At 42.3% G+C, this 15125-nt stretch overlaps 1 protein-coding gene across 7 annotated transcripts in view; it reads right to left on the reverse strand.

Moving 5' to 3' along the window:
* Dnm3 (dynamin 3) overlaps positions 1-11697 on the reverse strand; it is a 498900-nt gene extending 487203 nt beyond the window's left edge. For 3 of the 7 annotated variants that reach the window (XM_052737385.1, XM_052737384.1, XM_052737390.1), the window contains exon 1: positions 11350-11696. In XM_052737385.1, coding sequence (XP_052593345.1) covers positions 11350-11510 — 161 coding nt within the window. In that variant the 5' untranslated portion in view covers positions 11511-11696. Of the gene's footprint in view, positions 1-11349 lie in introns of all 7 variants that reach the window. The other 4 variants (XM_052737388.1, XM_052737387.1, XM_052737389.1 and 1 more) reach the window with 2 other exon arrangements.
* Between the last annotated feature and the right edge of the window lie 3428 nt (positions 11698-15125).

The following is a 15125-nucleotide window of genomic DNA, read 5'->3' on the forward strand; positions in this document are numbered from 1 at the left end:
TATTTAAAGCTATCACAACCAACTACTTTGACACCATGGCCCATGAATAGGTTGTAACCTTTGTAGTTAAAGTTTATTGTCAACAGGATCTGAAGTTACCCAGGAGACAAGCATCCAGGTATACCTATGAGGGATCATCTTGATGGCTCTAATTGAGGTGAGAAGATCCACCCTCAAAATAGAAGACACCACCCCCTGAGCTTGTGTGCTGGACTGCATGAAAAGAAGGCTAGCTGGGTGGTGGTTACAATTTGACCAGGTTCCAAAAGCTCCCATAGCCATGACTTCCCCAGGATCATGTAGCTAATGCACTCATCTAGTTCCTGCTGTATGCCAGCATTGCATTATATGTATATATATTAAAAAACAGGTATACAAGAAGCTGCAAATAATTGGAAAAATAGACAGGGAACCAGTCACATAGTAAGAACTCTGCAGAGACACCCAAGGTAGGCACTTGATGTCAGAGGGAGCTGAGGAAGACAAGCCAGCAGCAGAAGGCACCATCATGTTACCGCAGCTCACCGGGGACATTCCTTCAACATTTACAGGGGACGGACCTCCCACCAGTACAAACCAAATCCACAAATTGACTTAGAAATGCTCCTAATTCTTATAGCAGTTACACTTCTGACAGGGCTAGAAAGATGGCTCAGTGGGTTTGGGCACTTGTCACTCTGTGTGTGTGTGTGTGTGTGTGTGTGTGTGTGTGTGTGTGTGTGTGTGTGTGCCCGCACAAACATTTGAAAAGAAAATATACCCTAAAGATGGTATGCTTCATATAACAGAATCAAATGCCTTCCTTAAAACCTATTCTCTGGCCAGCAAGATGACTCAGCGGGCAAAGGGCCATGCTACCAACCTTCACGAGCTGAGTTCCAGCTCTGGAAACCGCATGGTGGAAGGTGAGAAACAACTGCACAAGTTGTCCTCCGACCTCTGTGGTGTGACTACCAACACACACTTATGCACACAAAAAAAAAATTTTTAAAGTAACAAGTCTAGTCTCTAGAACGGCTGAGAATGACTGTAAAATCCATTCTATTATTTCTGTTACTAATTCGATTACTTCATTGTCTCCAGGATTCACCAAAGGACTCCTTGTGTGTCAACTGGATAGTTTTCATTTATAAATTAAATTAACAAAATATGCTTTACTGCCCTCTCAGGGATCTTGTCAAGATTAATGAATTAATTAAAATGTGCTTTGAAACTGCTGGAATGGAGAAGTAATTTAATTCAGTTTATGTATAAGTGTCTATTGAAAAACATTACATTGTGATAGTGCTGAATGTGAACAACTTTCTCTCAGGAAGTCCCAAACACGACTTTTTAGTGGGATCTAAAAGTGTATTTTGATGCAATTATAATTTTGTAACATTCACACACACACACACACACACACACACACACACACACACACACACACAAGACTACAAATACACATGATCAGTCCTACATTTTCTTTTATTTGGGGTGGGTTGATTTTTGCTTTGGTTTGGTTTTTGTTTTCTTGGTTTTGGTTTTGCTTTCTATTGAGTTTTTTGTTTTGTTTTGTTTTTGAGACAGGACCTCATATTCACCTTCTTCCCCAGGCACATGAAACTCATGGCAAACCTCCTGCCTCAGTTTCCCAAACAATGAGTTTATAGGAGTGAGCAGCCATGCTTGGCTTACTTTTTCAATGTTCAAAAAACACCTAGTCTAAATAAATGATTTAATCATAGTGCCATCATTTATTGAATGTATCTTTTGGGCCAGATACAAGGCACCATCTCAGAATTCACACACACACACACACACACACACACACACACACACACACACATCAAAAGTTAAGTCAGATATTTAAACTAAATCCCAAGATGGCTAACTCCGTTACGATATTAGTGAGAGTCAGAGATGGGACTGGGACTCCAGTCAACCAAGCACAAGCCCTATCACCATGTGATAACTCCTTCTCAAAAGCTGCTTTCCAGAGCACTCTAAAAAGACACAAACCACAAGCAAGATTGGTCACTGTGCTAGATAGTTTTATATCAACTTAAACACAAGCTAAAGTCATCTGAGAGGAAGGAACTTCAATTAAGAAAATATCTCCATCAGATGAGTTGTAGGCAAGCCTGTAAGGTATTTTTTTAACTACTGGTTGATGACGTAGGGCTCTGCCCATTGTCAGTGGTGTCATCCCTGAGCAGGTGGTCCTGAGTTCTATAAGAAAGCAGGCTGGGAAAGCCATGATGAACAAGCCAGTAAGGAGCACTCCTCCATGGCCTCTGCATCAGCTCCTGTCTCCAGGTTCCTGCCCTGTTTGAGTTCCTGTCCTGACTTCCTACAATGATGAATAATGCTGTGGAAGTGTAAGCCAAGTAAACCCTTTCCTCCCCAAGTTGCTTTGGTAATGGTGTTTAATTGCAGGAATGGAAACTCCATCTAAGACACTCACCCATCAAATTACTTATTTAAGTGGATCTGTCTTTTTTATCCAAGTCACTGAAACAATAGACAAAGGGGTGCTTCAGAAACTCTATTTCTGATATGCCTATTTATGCACCCATAGCTCTATCATTTCCTTGAAACAGGATATGACATACTGTCACAAGGAATCACTGATGTACATACACTTTCAGCACCCGGAAACAGCGATCTCTGCAAAATCAAGGATTTAAAACAATATTGACGCTTGTTAAAAACTATTGAGATTACTTATATAATAACATTGACAGACCTTAATGCCACTCAATTCCCTCAAAGAATGCAAACACAATCAAGACAAGAATGTGAACCAGGCAAACTGAAGGATGTATATTTGCTACCCAAAAGTATTTTTTTTTTTTTTTTTTTTGGTTTTTCGAGACAGGGTTTCTCTGTGTAGCTTTGCGCCTTTCCTGGTACTCGCTTTGGAGACCAGGCTGGCCTCGAACTCACAGAGATCCGCCTGCCTCTGCCTCCCGAGTGCTGGGATTAAAGGCGTTCGCCACCACCGCCCGGCCCAAAAGTATTTTTTATCTAAAAACTCACTCATTTCTTTAAGTAGTAACCTTTTCAGCTCTATTATTTATATACAATGTTTCAGAAGCATGACTTGGTGTAAGGAAAGCCCTGTCGTTGATTGTGACAGGCTCAGCTTTCTAGCTGATGCCCACCTAGATGACAACATGCAGTGTGTCATTTGATCTTCCAAATCTCACACTTTATTCAGGGATACACCATCTCAGAAAATTATCTTGTCTAACTCTGAGAAGAACTCTGCTCCTCGTCTTCATCTACCATCCTGTGTGGAAAAAAAAACCATGCACTGTCAGTGCTGGTGTGCTAGCAAGAAGAGTAATTCAGGGGAGTGTCAAGGAGAAGGCCTGGTCCAGTACTGCAGAGGAATGGGAAAAGGAGGAGGCAGGGTGGGGCGGGAGGGAGACGCTCCAAAACAATGGGGGCGGGAGAGGAGACAATGAAAACCAAGGCAAAGCTACAAGTTCTGAACATCAAGTTCCAAAGCCTGCTCTCTAACTTTTCCTGACCTTGGACAAATCTCCTGGAGTATCCTAATGTAACTCCAGGAAATAAGTGAAAATTAAACCAGAGGGAAGTTTCATACATCAATCTTTTGTGATGCCAAAGTCCTTGCTTCTAGTAAAGGAAGAAAAGATAAATTATGTATAGCCACACATGTGCAAAATGCTGCTCATGCACTATTAATAAACACTCTCAATTTGTTGAAAATAGTTTCTGAAAAATACATTTATTTATTTATTTATTTATTTATTTATTTATTTATTAAGATAGGGTCTCACTAGTAGTTCTGGGTAATCTGGAACTCCATATGGAGACTAGCTGACCTCAAACTCACAAAGATCCATCTGCCTCTGCCTCTGGAGTGCATGTATACTGCTGGGTGTGTACCGCCACACCCATCAGTATACGTGATTTAAAACCAACCTCTCTTCTTCCCTCTCACACTAAATGCTTCATTCTGAAATGAGAAAATGGAATTCCTCTTTATGATTAGTGCCTTGGAGGTAGGGGTGTGTGTGTGTGTGTGTGTGTGTGTGTGTGTGTGTGTGTGTTATCATCTCCTTGCACATATTAGGCAAATGCTCTATCATTGAGATCCTCCCCTGAACCCTGTCACGTTCTTAATCTCTCCAGTGCCTTCTCTTTTTGCTCCTCTCATTTGGGGCCCTCTGTTTTTTTTTGTTTTTTTTTTTTTTTTTTGGTTTTTCGAGACAGGGTTTCTCTGTGTAGCTTTGCGCCTCTCCTGGAACTCACTTGGTAGACCAGGCTGGCCTCGAACTCACAGAGATCCGCCTGGCTCTGCCTCCCGAGTGCTGGGATTAAAGGCGTGCGCCACCACCGCCCGGCACATTTGGGGCCCTCTGTAATGTACAGTATCTCTTTGTGATTAAAAAGTCAGTCTAAACTCAATGGCTTGTTGTCAAGCCAGACACTGAGACACAGATCATCACCTCCCTGCCTTGACATTGATACTTCAGTACGCATAGCCTTGAGCTAAAATGACATGGGCAATCCATATATTTTCTACTTGCCACTGAAATCCTGGATCAATTTCAGAGCTGCAGTTTTGGGAGGGCTGTTTTAAAAAGTGATATGCTATAAGTTTTTAACCCAATTAATTGACAACAGCTTTCATCTTATATATTCATTTGAAAGTTACGATCTCATACTTCATCCTGTCAGTTCTCATATTTTAATTTCATTTATTATTAGTATGGGGGGAATACCATGTGCCATGGCACATGTGTGGACTCAGAGAGCAGATTTATGTGGGTTCCATGGGTACTTAGGTCATCAAGCTAGCAGAGCAAGTGCCTTTCCCTACTGAGGCATCTTACTGGCTTGACAGTTCTCTCCATATATATACATATATATATATATACATACACACACACACACACACACACACACACACACACACACACACACACACACACCAGCTTCTGGGTGTTTTATATGCCCACTATACTTAGAATTCAATAGATAGATGTTCATTGATGTTACCTCTATATTTCTCAAGAATTCCAATAAGAGTCGTGTCCAAGGTTACGTCAAGGTTTGGCAACTTACTAGCCATGTGGTCTACACTAATAGCTTGCTTCTCTGCCTCTGAGTTTTATCCCTGATGGCATTTGGATGTGAAAACCATAAGAACTGAGAGATATGGAGACTACATAGCAGAGTCCGGGCCTATATACATAGTAAGGCCTAAACTAATGTTGGCCTGCTCTTCCCTCTATTATTGAAACATGTGTTTAGTATGTCATAATCCTTTCGGGTTTTTACATCAATGTTAATAGGATGAGAAATTGCAATGTAGGCTTAGATTGGGGAAATGGAAAAACTCTGTCCATGTAGACTATTAGATTATTCTATACAGTGCATTATTAACTTTCAACTCTCTTAATTTGGCTCTGGAAGAGAGAAAAAGTCCCCTTTTCTAGCTGCCTTTGATCCTCTTAAAAGTAAATAAGACCATCATAATGAGTAAAGCCTCATAATTTAACTCTGCTTAAGAGTAGCCACAGAAAAGGCCAGGTCTAAGTAAAGCCTCCCAGCCTCATGCTGCTCTGGTGTGGGCGGGGTTTGTCTCAGAAGCTTGGCTTCCATTGGCAGTGGTAAGGGGTGGGAGAAGTGTTAGGAGGTAGGCTTTGGCAGAGATGATTGAGGTCATTGGGGTCTTTGATCTCTAAAGTAGTTAATGCACTTTTGTGGGACTTTGGTGAATTCTCAAGATGGCTGTTATATGAGAAAAACATTTCCCTCCACTCCTCTTTCTCTCTCAGGCTTTCCTTCTTGCCGTGAGACCTGTACTTCTTTCACACACACTCCACCATAAAACCATCTTCCATGAAGCCCTCACCAGAACCATACAGTGCTGTTTGAGCCTCCAGCCTCTAAAACTTTAAGTTAAATAAACCTCATTTCTTTATAAAATTACTCAGTCCCCACAATTTTGTTATAGCAATAGAAGGCATACTAACATATAAATCAAATATTATATTTCATTAATAGAGAACCCAAAATCCTATGTTCTAACGTGCCTAAATACTATTTCCATCCCTCTGACATGGAAGACTGCTTGCTTTGCTATTTTAACAAAATCCTTCCACTCAATACAAACGTACTCTGGTTTACTAAGTTTTAACCTTATTCACAATTAGAGGTGAATAAGGTAGTGGTGGTGGTTTGTGGGACAAGTGTTGAGAAAGAGTTTCACATGAGAGCCCAGGTTGCCTGGAACTCACAACATCTCAGCATCCTGAATGCATTGTAGGCATGAGACACTATGCCTGCCCCAACTTCATTCTTTTGTTTATTATTATTTGTACATATGTATAAGTGGAAGGGTTTTATGCACATAAACGTGTGTGGGTCCATACCAGAGGTGGGCAGCCTCATCTATTGCTCTCTCTCTTATTTTTTGAGATGAGGTCTCTCACTGAACCGGAAACTTGTAGTTCTGACTAGGCTGGCTGGCTATCAAGTTCCCGGGATCCACCTGTTTCTGGGGTTACAGTCACTCAAGGCCATACCTAAGTTATTGTGAGCCCTGAGGATCCAGACTCAGGTCCACACCCTTGCACAGCAAACACTGTTAACCACTGAACCATCTCCTCAGGCCCCCAGCTTCATTCTTTAAAATGTTAAAAGCAGCCGGGCGGTGGTGGCGCCGCCTTTAATCCCAGCACTCGGGAGGCAGAGCCAGGCGGATCTCTGTGAGTTCGAGGCCAGCCTGGTCTACAAAGTGAGTTCCAGGAAAGGCGCAAAACTACAGAGAAACCCTGTCTCGAAAAACCAAAAAAAAAGAAAAAAAAATGTTAAAAGCATTTTTATATTGGTTAATCATGAATAAATCCAAAACAAAGATATTCTGTCAAAGTCAGTTCACTTATCCGTATTTCTTTTCAGACATTACTGGTATTTAAATAAGGAATGATGTTGGTGTGGTGAATAAATTCTACTAGTTGTGAACCAATGATAGCCGTAAAAGGCATTATATAATGCTGATTCAGCACAGATATCTTCATAAATTCAGGTTCCACCAACTCATTAGATAAAGAACAGTTCATATTTTACTGAATAATTCCTTGGAAATTTCTAAGCATAATTTTCAATAGGTATCACATTTTAATTATCAGCATCCATTAACCTAATAATTATAACCTTAAGAGCCATTTCTTTTTTAAAAATCCAGTAACTTACTTTGCTATTTTAACAAAATCCTTCCACTCAATACAAACGTACTCTTGTTTACTAAGTTTTAACCTTATTCACAATTAGAGGACTCTTACTCAGTTTTAAACAAAGGAGTTAAGAGTAGATTAGTGCTTGAGCCATATAAATTTTAGATTAAATTATCTGGCCATATCCAATAACATCATCAAATGGCTCACAGTTTCCCTCAAACTGGATAACCAAAGTCTTTATAAACCTTGAAGGAAATAGATAAATATTATTGAGAAATTTCCACACTGAAACAAACTCCCATCAGTACAGTCAGTGTTTAAAAATCTTTTATCTGGCTTCCATTAGCCACAAAATCTTTTCTACTTGTTCAGAACTGGAGATCTGTTTACCACCCAGACTGGAACACAATAACAAAATCTTCTGCCTATATAATTAGCATTGAACAACTAATGCTGCTAACAAGTGTATCATTAAAAACATTTGCACATTAGCAGCTAGTACAGTTTTCACTTAGCACCTCAATAAACAAGTTGTGTGCACTCTAAACACATACTTAAGGGAACAACACATTTATGTTTCAGAGTTATCTTTAGGAATGTCTAATAGAGTAAATAAAAATTTGTGTCTTTTAATCAATACTTCTAAGAGAGTAGATGTACACAACATAATAGGAATGGAATTATCAATATAGCAGTTTCTTGCTCATAAGCCCAGAGTTATAAGACCAATAAGAAAGATGCTGAAAATATTAACCAAAAGGTGTGATAAACCTCCACGTGGTAAGACAGTCCAGCACACAGGTTTTAAAGACTACATAAAAGAGCTCTAACACCTCAGGTTGAACAGAAGTTTTTACATTAACTGAAATTAGCCATGAGTGACTTGTTCAAGCTCATTGCATTTTAATTTTCTATTAAGTAAAATGAAATGAACGAGCCCAGCTACCTCTTTGGAGTTTTATGAGGATTAAATGAGATTATCCATATAAAAGGACCCAAGATAATATCCAACGTGTAGCAATCACTCAATAAATATTAGTCATTGTTTTCACCTTTACTGCCCTCTAAACATACATGTTGAGAGCCGAGTCTCAGGATCTTTTCTCTTTATGCAGGTGGCTTAGGCCTCTAAGCCCAGTTACTCAGCAGCTGACAGAGGACTATCACAAGTTCAATGCCTGCCTAGGATACAGAGTAATTCAAGTCTTCTTACTTAAATTAAAAAAAAAAAAAAAGTTGAGAGACATGGGTTGGAAATACAGCTGGGTGGGGGAGCACCTTCCTGGCCCCGAGTTTATCTGAAAGGGAGGGGCAAAGAAGTTCATATAAATACATAAATAAGAAAGCAGCTGAATAAATTCAATTCTTCCATTCACCAACTAAACAAATGGACAGATTCGAGCCTGGTAGTGAACCCTATCTTCCTTCACTCCATGGGCTTCACTTTCTGTGTATTAGACCCACAGACCTTAAGCAGTGTCTTACTGCCAGCATATAGGCTCGCCTTCAATCAAAACAATCTAGCTACTCACACTTTATCACATTAATATGCAAATTTGTCACCTCAGCAAGAAAATCACAAACAAGGAGTTCATTCATGATACATTTTATTCATGATACACTCAAACTTATCACCCCAAAGTTGGTTTTACACATAGTTAAATAAACACATTCACATCCAAACGCATTCAATGGTATTTTAAAAAAATCAACATAAGCAAATTATTTTCAAGGGAAAGATATAGTTAGCTACTAAAGAGGTATTGTTAAATGGTAAATAAATCAATAAATGAATGCAACAGTAATTGAAGAGAACAAGCTGACTTCAGAAGCAAACAGTTGACGCAAGTGAGGCCCCTGGTGTTTGATTATACTCTGTCACTACACAATTGGTCAAGCATTAAAATGAAAACAGCTCTGAGCAGAGGAGAAATACTGCATTTTAAAGAACTTTATGTTGGTTATAAAATTCCTGGTTAATAAAAAGTTAAGAGGTTGCAATGAAACATGAATACCTTTTTTTTCCCCCCTACCCTGGGCTGATTCACTTCTGAAACTGGAAAGATTTTTTTCCCTTAGGTTGAGTTATAATTAGAAATTAGATTCTTCAATAATTCAATGACAGAAATCTTTATTAAAGTCAAATGACCTTCTAATTAAGTTTCTTCCTGAATATGTAAGCTGTGCTAGACAGGTGCTACTGTGCAGCTTATAAAGGCTTACTTAATGAGCATATTCTTCTATGCGTATTATTTTCTTCATCATTCCAACAGTCACCACTAGTAAAACTTCGTAAAGTACAGCAAATTACTGATGCGCTCTGGTAAATGCTCTGATTTTTATAGTCCCTATTTTTCACTTCATTATAGAAAAATGTTCACAACTAAATATATTACTCTACTATATCTCCCTTTTCAGTCTCATGACAAAAGAATATACAGCTAGCAAAGGGAATGCACACACTTGCATTATACCATAGCATTAAGAAGACTGTTCGGTTTTTCAAACCTAGAGAGCAGAACTGAGATATGTGCATAGAATTTACACTGAGTTCAAAGGCACTGACCAAAATATACTTATATGCTCATCCAAGTAAATTATAAGGCAGGTGCATGGAAACATGGCTGTTGCATTGAAACGCAATGTTAATCTTCAAGGATTCTTTTTAGAATAAATATCATTAAATCCTCGCCTTAGACCAGAAATCTGAGATGACGTAGACAAAATGTTTTGCTACCGCTTTTCTTATTGAGCAAAATGAATTATAAAAACAAGGGGAAAATGACTAAGGAGTCTAACTACCCAAGGATAGCAGCCAGTTGCCAGCAATTCCACTTTTTATCTTTCTAGTTCATACTGAAACAAGAAAAATGAAGAGTATCTCCTGAGAGGTGGCGCATCATCAGAGAAAAAAGAAAACGCACTTTGTGATGCTCACACCCAAAAACGTGGGAATAGTCAGCGTTACAGTTTACACATTGCCAAGCAATAAAAGAAAGAAGGGGGTGGAGGACCGCAGCAAGAACCCTCTGCATCACAAGTCGCTCTCCAGCCAAATAAAAGAATAAAATGCAATTCTAGTTGCCCCCCTCCAGCCCACTGTCTTTACTGCTGCTCATTCTACCTGGTTTACTACTGGAAAACAGATTTCAGCCTTCGTAGTGCGCTCCTCATGCAAGGCCGTTAGGGTAACTAATCCTTCCTGAATTGCTCACCGAAAGAAACGCAGATTCCCGACTTAAAACGGTAATAATTCTCTATTTGTTTTTTAATTGGGAGACATGAAGAAAGCCACAACTACAATTTGGGTTCTGTATGTTAGCTTGAAGACCAGTTGGATAAATAAGAGCTTAGGGAACGCAAGAGGATGCTGTGGGGGGGAGGGGGCACACAGAGAGAGTGCGAGAAAGATGCTGGTCAGTTCTGAGATGATGCAGGAATGACACGGCACCTGAACATTACAAGTCCACGGTCACCCCCGGAGGTCTCGGGTTTTCAGTCATGCCTGAGCAGTGAATGGGTGAACACTCAAACACACCACCGTTTATTCTTCTGCTCCCTGGGCGAATGGTGGTAGGCAAGCGTCTCCGGATAAGCCTTCGCCACAGGGATTTCTGGGTCCACACACCCCGCCTCCCCAGCTCCGGGCAGACGATGACTGTCTCAAACAGTAGAGAGATCGGAAAGCCAGGGCGAGGGGAAAAGAACCGAGGAGGAGGGGTAAATCCCCACAGCCGAGCTGAGAGCCTCGGGGAGGGTGACAGGAAAGGGAGGGGGACGTTGAGACCAGGGGACTGGAAAGCACCGAGCTGCGCATCCAGGCTGCCAGGAGCTGGCGCGCACCGAGCCAGCGAGGGAAGTCGATCCTGGGGCGGACCCCGACTCCCCCACCCTTGGTGGGGAGGAAATGGCTTTGTATGGCAGGATGAAAGGCAGACAGGGGGGTCACCACGGGGTGGAGGATGCGGCGACGAAGGATGCCCAGAGCAGGGAGGACCTCGCCTGCTCCAGGGACACTACTGCTCTGCCCCCAATCCGCCGCAGCCTCTAGTCCACCCTCGGGCTCCCCAGACCGTTCCACGTTCCAACGGCCTGGAGCAGGGGCGCCCCCACGACCGCGCCCCCACCGCGCTCCCAGTGCGCTCACCTGCCCACGAAGTTCTCGAGCACCGAGCTCTTGCCGGCGCTCTGGCCGCCCACTACGGCGATCTGCGGCAGCTCCAGCAGACAGCTCTGTCCCAGCGCCGAGAAGGCGTCCTGCAGACGGTTCACCAGCGGGATCAGCTCCTCCATCTCCCGGTTCCCCATCTTGCCTGCGCGGCCAACTGCCCCACAGGTCTCCGCTCGACTCTGTGACCTGGCAGGCAGCCCGGGCCTCGGGGCGCTTGCTTGTCGGGGTGGTTGCTGCACGGGGCTCAGATAGCTAAGTCCCCGCACAGACGTCGGATCCCGGCCGCCTGCTGCTAGGCTCCTGACAGCTAACGGCCCACAACGCGCTTGCGCAGGCTAGAAAGGCGAGAGAGGCGTGGCCTAGTTCTATATGGTTACGCCCACACCACGCCCCTCATCTGCTCCTCCCTAGAGTTTCCAACCCTACTGCGCTGGCCAGGCGCGCAAGCACTGCCTCCCAGCTGCGGCCAGATATCACCGCCTAGGCTAAAGGGCAGAGTTACTGCACTTGATCAAGGAATAGCCTAAAATCACTCCCAACTGGCATTGCTGGTCCTTTTCAAGGAGCTACCCCGACAAAGACCAGCTGAAGGCACTACCATTAGCTAACAACCGAACATTGTCATCAGCTGCACCATGCACCACCACCACCACCATCACCACCACCAGCATTTCATTGCACCAGAATACGTTTCCCATATGGAAATCTCATGTTTCACACCCTACTCCAGAACCCCAGATTGCTGTGGGAGGTAGAGATAAGCTAGCCTTTTGGAGTCAATTCTTCCTCCATTGGAGAACTGGGTTATTTAACCTTACTGAAGTACTCATCTTTACTGGCCTGTGTTCCTCAGCCTCCTGTAAGCTGACATGAGTTCCTTGAACTTTCTGTTCCCTATCCCTTCAATCTACCATATCCATTAGGGCCCTTGCCTTAGTCAGCTGTCCATTTAGCTCCTGGACAGGACAAAGAGATTGGCTGTGAAGTACATCAATAACCATGCAGTCTGCACTTGTTCTGTTAAATTTAGCACACCGAGAAGATTCTGTTCTCAGTGGTGGATATACAAAGATAAATAGCCATGCTTCTTCACTTCCTTACAGCAATTCTCTTTCCTGTGCATTTTGAACATTGACAGGATTTAGTGTGCAGTATTTTCTTGTCTTACACATGCTCCATCTGAAGATTGTCCAGTGACTTTAAGTAACATAAAGGTTGGAGACTACATAGAAATCTCTGTTGCATCTCCAACATCCTGGGGTCTTCACTGTAACTTAGGCTTCATCTTCACACTATTGCCCCTCTGGAATTCCATGCAAGGAGTCTGACCCTGCCTCACATTACCTAGCCTTAGTGGCTCTCTGGAAGTGTGGCGTAAGATTTCATTACTTTCTCTGTCTTGCAATTTTTATGTCTGCCAAACAAGAACCACATAGACTACAGTGCCACATCTGGGATGGAGCATGGCTCCTTTCGACCACTGTTGCAGCAACCTCTGCGCTGACTCTGAGGAAACATTTCTCTAGGCAATTGCTTTCCAGGACCTGGTGGCAGGGAAGTCTATTGCTATATTTAATGAGGCAATTCCATGTAATTTATCTGGTAATCAAGAGAGGTTTATTTCTGGGATAACTTATAGTCAGTAGGGATTGGTTACAGGATCCAGGAGAGATGAGGTACCATCCAACAGAGAACTCAGGCTTGGTCTCCCATCCAGATTCCAGGACCACGAGGTATCCAGAAGAGCAAGCATGTATGTACCTTAAGGGACTCCCTCTCAGCCATGCCTTAAGGGCAGGTCAGCCCCAGGGGCCGGTCATAGACAGGTGTGGCAGTTACCTGCCATCACTCTAGGGACAGTGTTTCAAAGTCAAAGCTGGAACAGCTACCCACTACAGAAGTCTGTGGCAGAAGTGGATGGAGGCTGGTCACATTGCATCCACAGTCAGAAAGCAGGGAGAAATAAATGCTGGGCAGGTAGCTTTTTCCTTTCTATGCAGCCAGAAATACCAAATGTGGAATAGTCCCACCTTAACTAATCTAACCTAAGTAATCTTTTAAAGACACACCCAGAGGTTTGTTTACATAGTGATTCTAGATCCTTCCAAGTTGACAGTCAATATTAACCATGACAAGTCTAGCCTCCCAATGTGACTGTATTTGATCTAAAGTTATTGAGGTTAAATGAAGTCATGATGGTGGAACTCTGGTTTGAAAGAACTAGTGTTCCTGTAATAAAAAACACCAGAGCCCCAGCTCCATCTGCCAAGTGAAGACACAGCAAGAGGACAGTCAGTCTTCCAGGCAGAAAGATAGCCCTCACCAGGACAGACTAGCAGACATCTTGACCTAAACTTCCTAGCCCCAAGAACTTTGGAGAACAAATGTCTTTTTAAGCTATGCAGACAATGGAATTTTGTTATGCAGCTCAAGCTTACTACAGACGCAGGGTTTATTTAGAGGAATATGAGATGAAAATCAGGGAGCAATGCTTCCATCTGCAGAGGGTCATGGATAGTGTCTGACAAGACATGGTCTTTACTGGGCTCCTGCTGCACTTCACTACATGCTGTGTAGACTAAAGCTGAGTACACTAGTCCTTGTCCAAAGTCTTCTGAGCTCTAATGTGGAAGACAATGCTACTAGGCATTAGGAAGACATTAGCCAGGCAGTGGTGGCGCACACCTTTGGTCCCAACACTCCGGAGGCAGAGTCAGGCGGATCTTTGTGAATTCAAGACCAGCCTGTTCTACAGAGAGTTCCAGGACAGCCAGGGCTACACAGAGAAAGAAATCCTGTCTTGAAAAACAGAAACAAAGAAGGAAGAGGAGGGAGAGGAAGAAGAGGAAGGAGAAGAGAAGGAAAAAGAGAAAAAGAAATTTAAAAAAAGAAAATATATCAACCATTGCAAACCTCAAGTCAGTCCTGTTCATTTAGTTTATGAAGCCATTCAGAATTGCTCTTGCCAACTGCTTTCTTTCTTTACTTCCCTTTTCTAGAGTATTCTGCAGAAACTCAGCACCAAGAAAGCCTGAATGCACACAGAAATAGCCAAGGTCCTTCAGAGGTGTAGATTTCTACTCATAAATTAATCTGGGTAAAACAAACAGGAAACAGAATATGACAGAGAAAAGCAGATGGGACAAACAGACAGAAAGACAACCTCTGCCTTTCCAATCTACATGAAAGTTAAAGAATGAGTCTGGTCAATGCCCAGTTTCTTGAATATATCAGTCACCTCAACCCTGTCAACAGCAGTGATGGATGCCAGGCTTCACTCCCTGACTCTCACGTTCATGTCCACACTACCTTCCTGGTAGTTCCTAAAGGTCCAAAGCCTCTTTCAGCCTCCGTGTGTAAGAAGTTAGAACTTGGATAAACCCATCAGAACATTGATACATAAGCGAGTGTTTTACTTCATGGTCATTCTAAGAGATAACCTTAATGCAAGAATGCCATACAACATGAGAGGAACTCTTTTAAAATTAATATGACATTCCCCCCCCCTAAAATCACACTCCATGAGATACAGTCACACTTCAACTTAGATAAACAGAATTTTCTCCACTCTGATCATCTACCTTATTCCTAGGACTTAGTTCTTCATCGCCTGGCTATTTCCAAAATTAAATCTATAAATAATAAACACATGTGTATACACCGACATATATTTTAAATATGCTGCAGGATGAAAGCATGCCCTAAGAGAATTTTTTTCAGTAATGAAAATATGCCTAGAAAAATATTTAAAC

Source organism: Peromyscus californicus, unplaced genomic scaffold (genome assembly GCF_007827085.1).
Source record: "Peromyscus californicus insignis strain IS unplaced genomic scaffold, ASM782708v3 Scaffold_14__1_contigs__length_90479793_seg_2, whole genome shotgun sequence".
In the NCBI taxonomy this organism is placed as follows: Eukaryota; Metazoa; Chordata; class Mammalia; order Rodentia; family Cricetidae; genus Peromyscus; species Peromyscus californicus.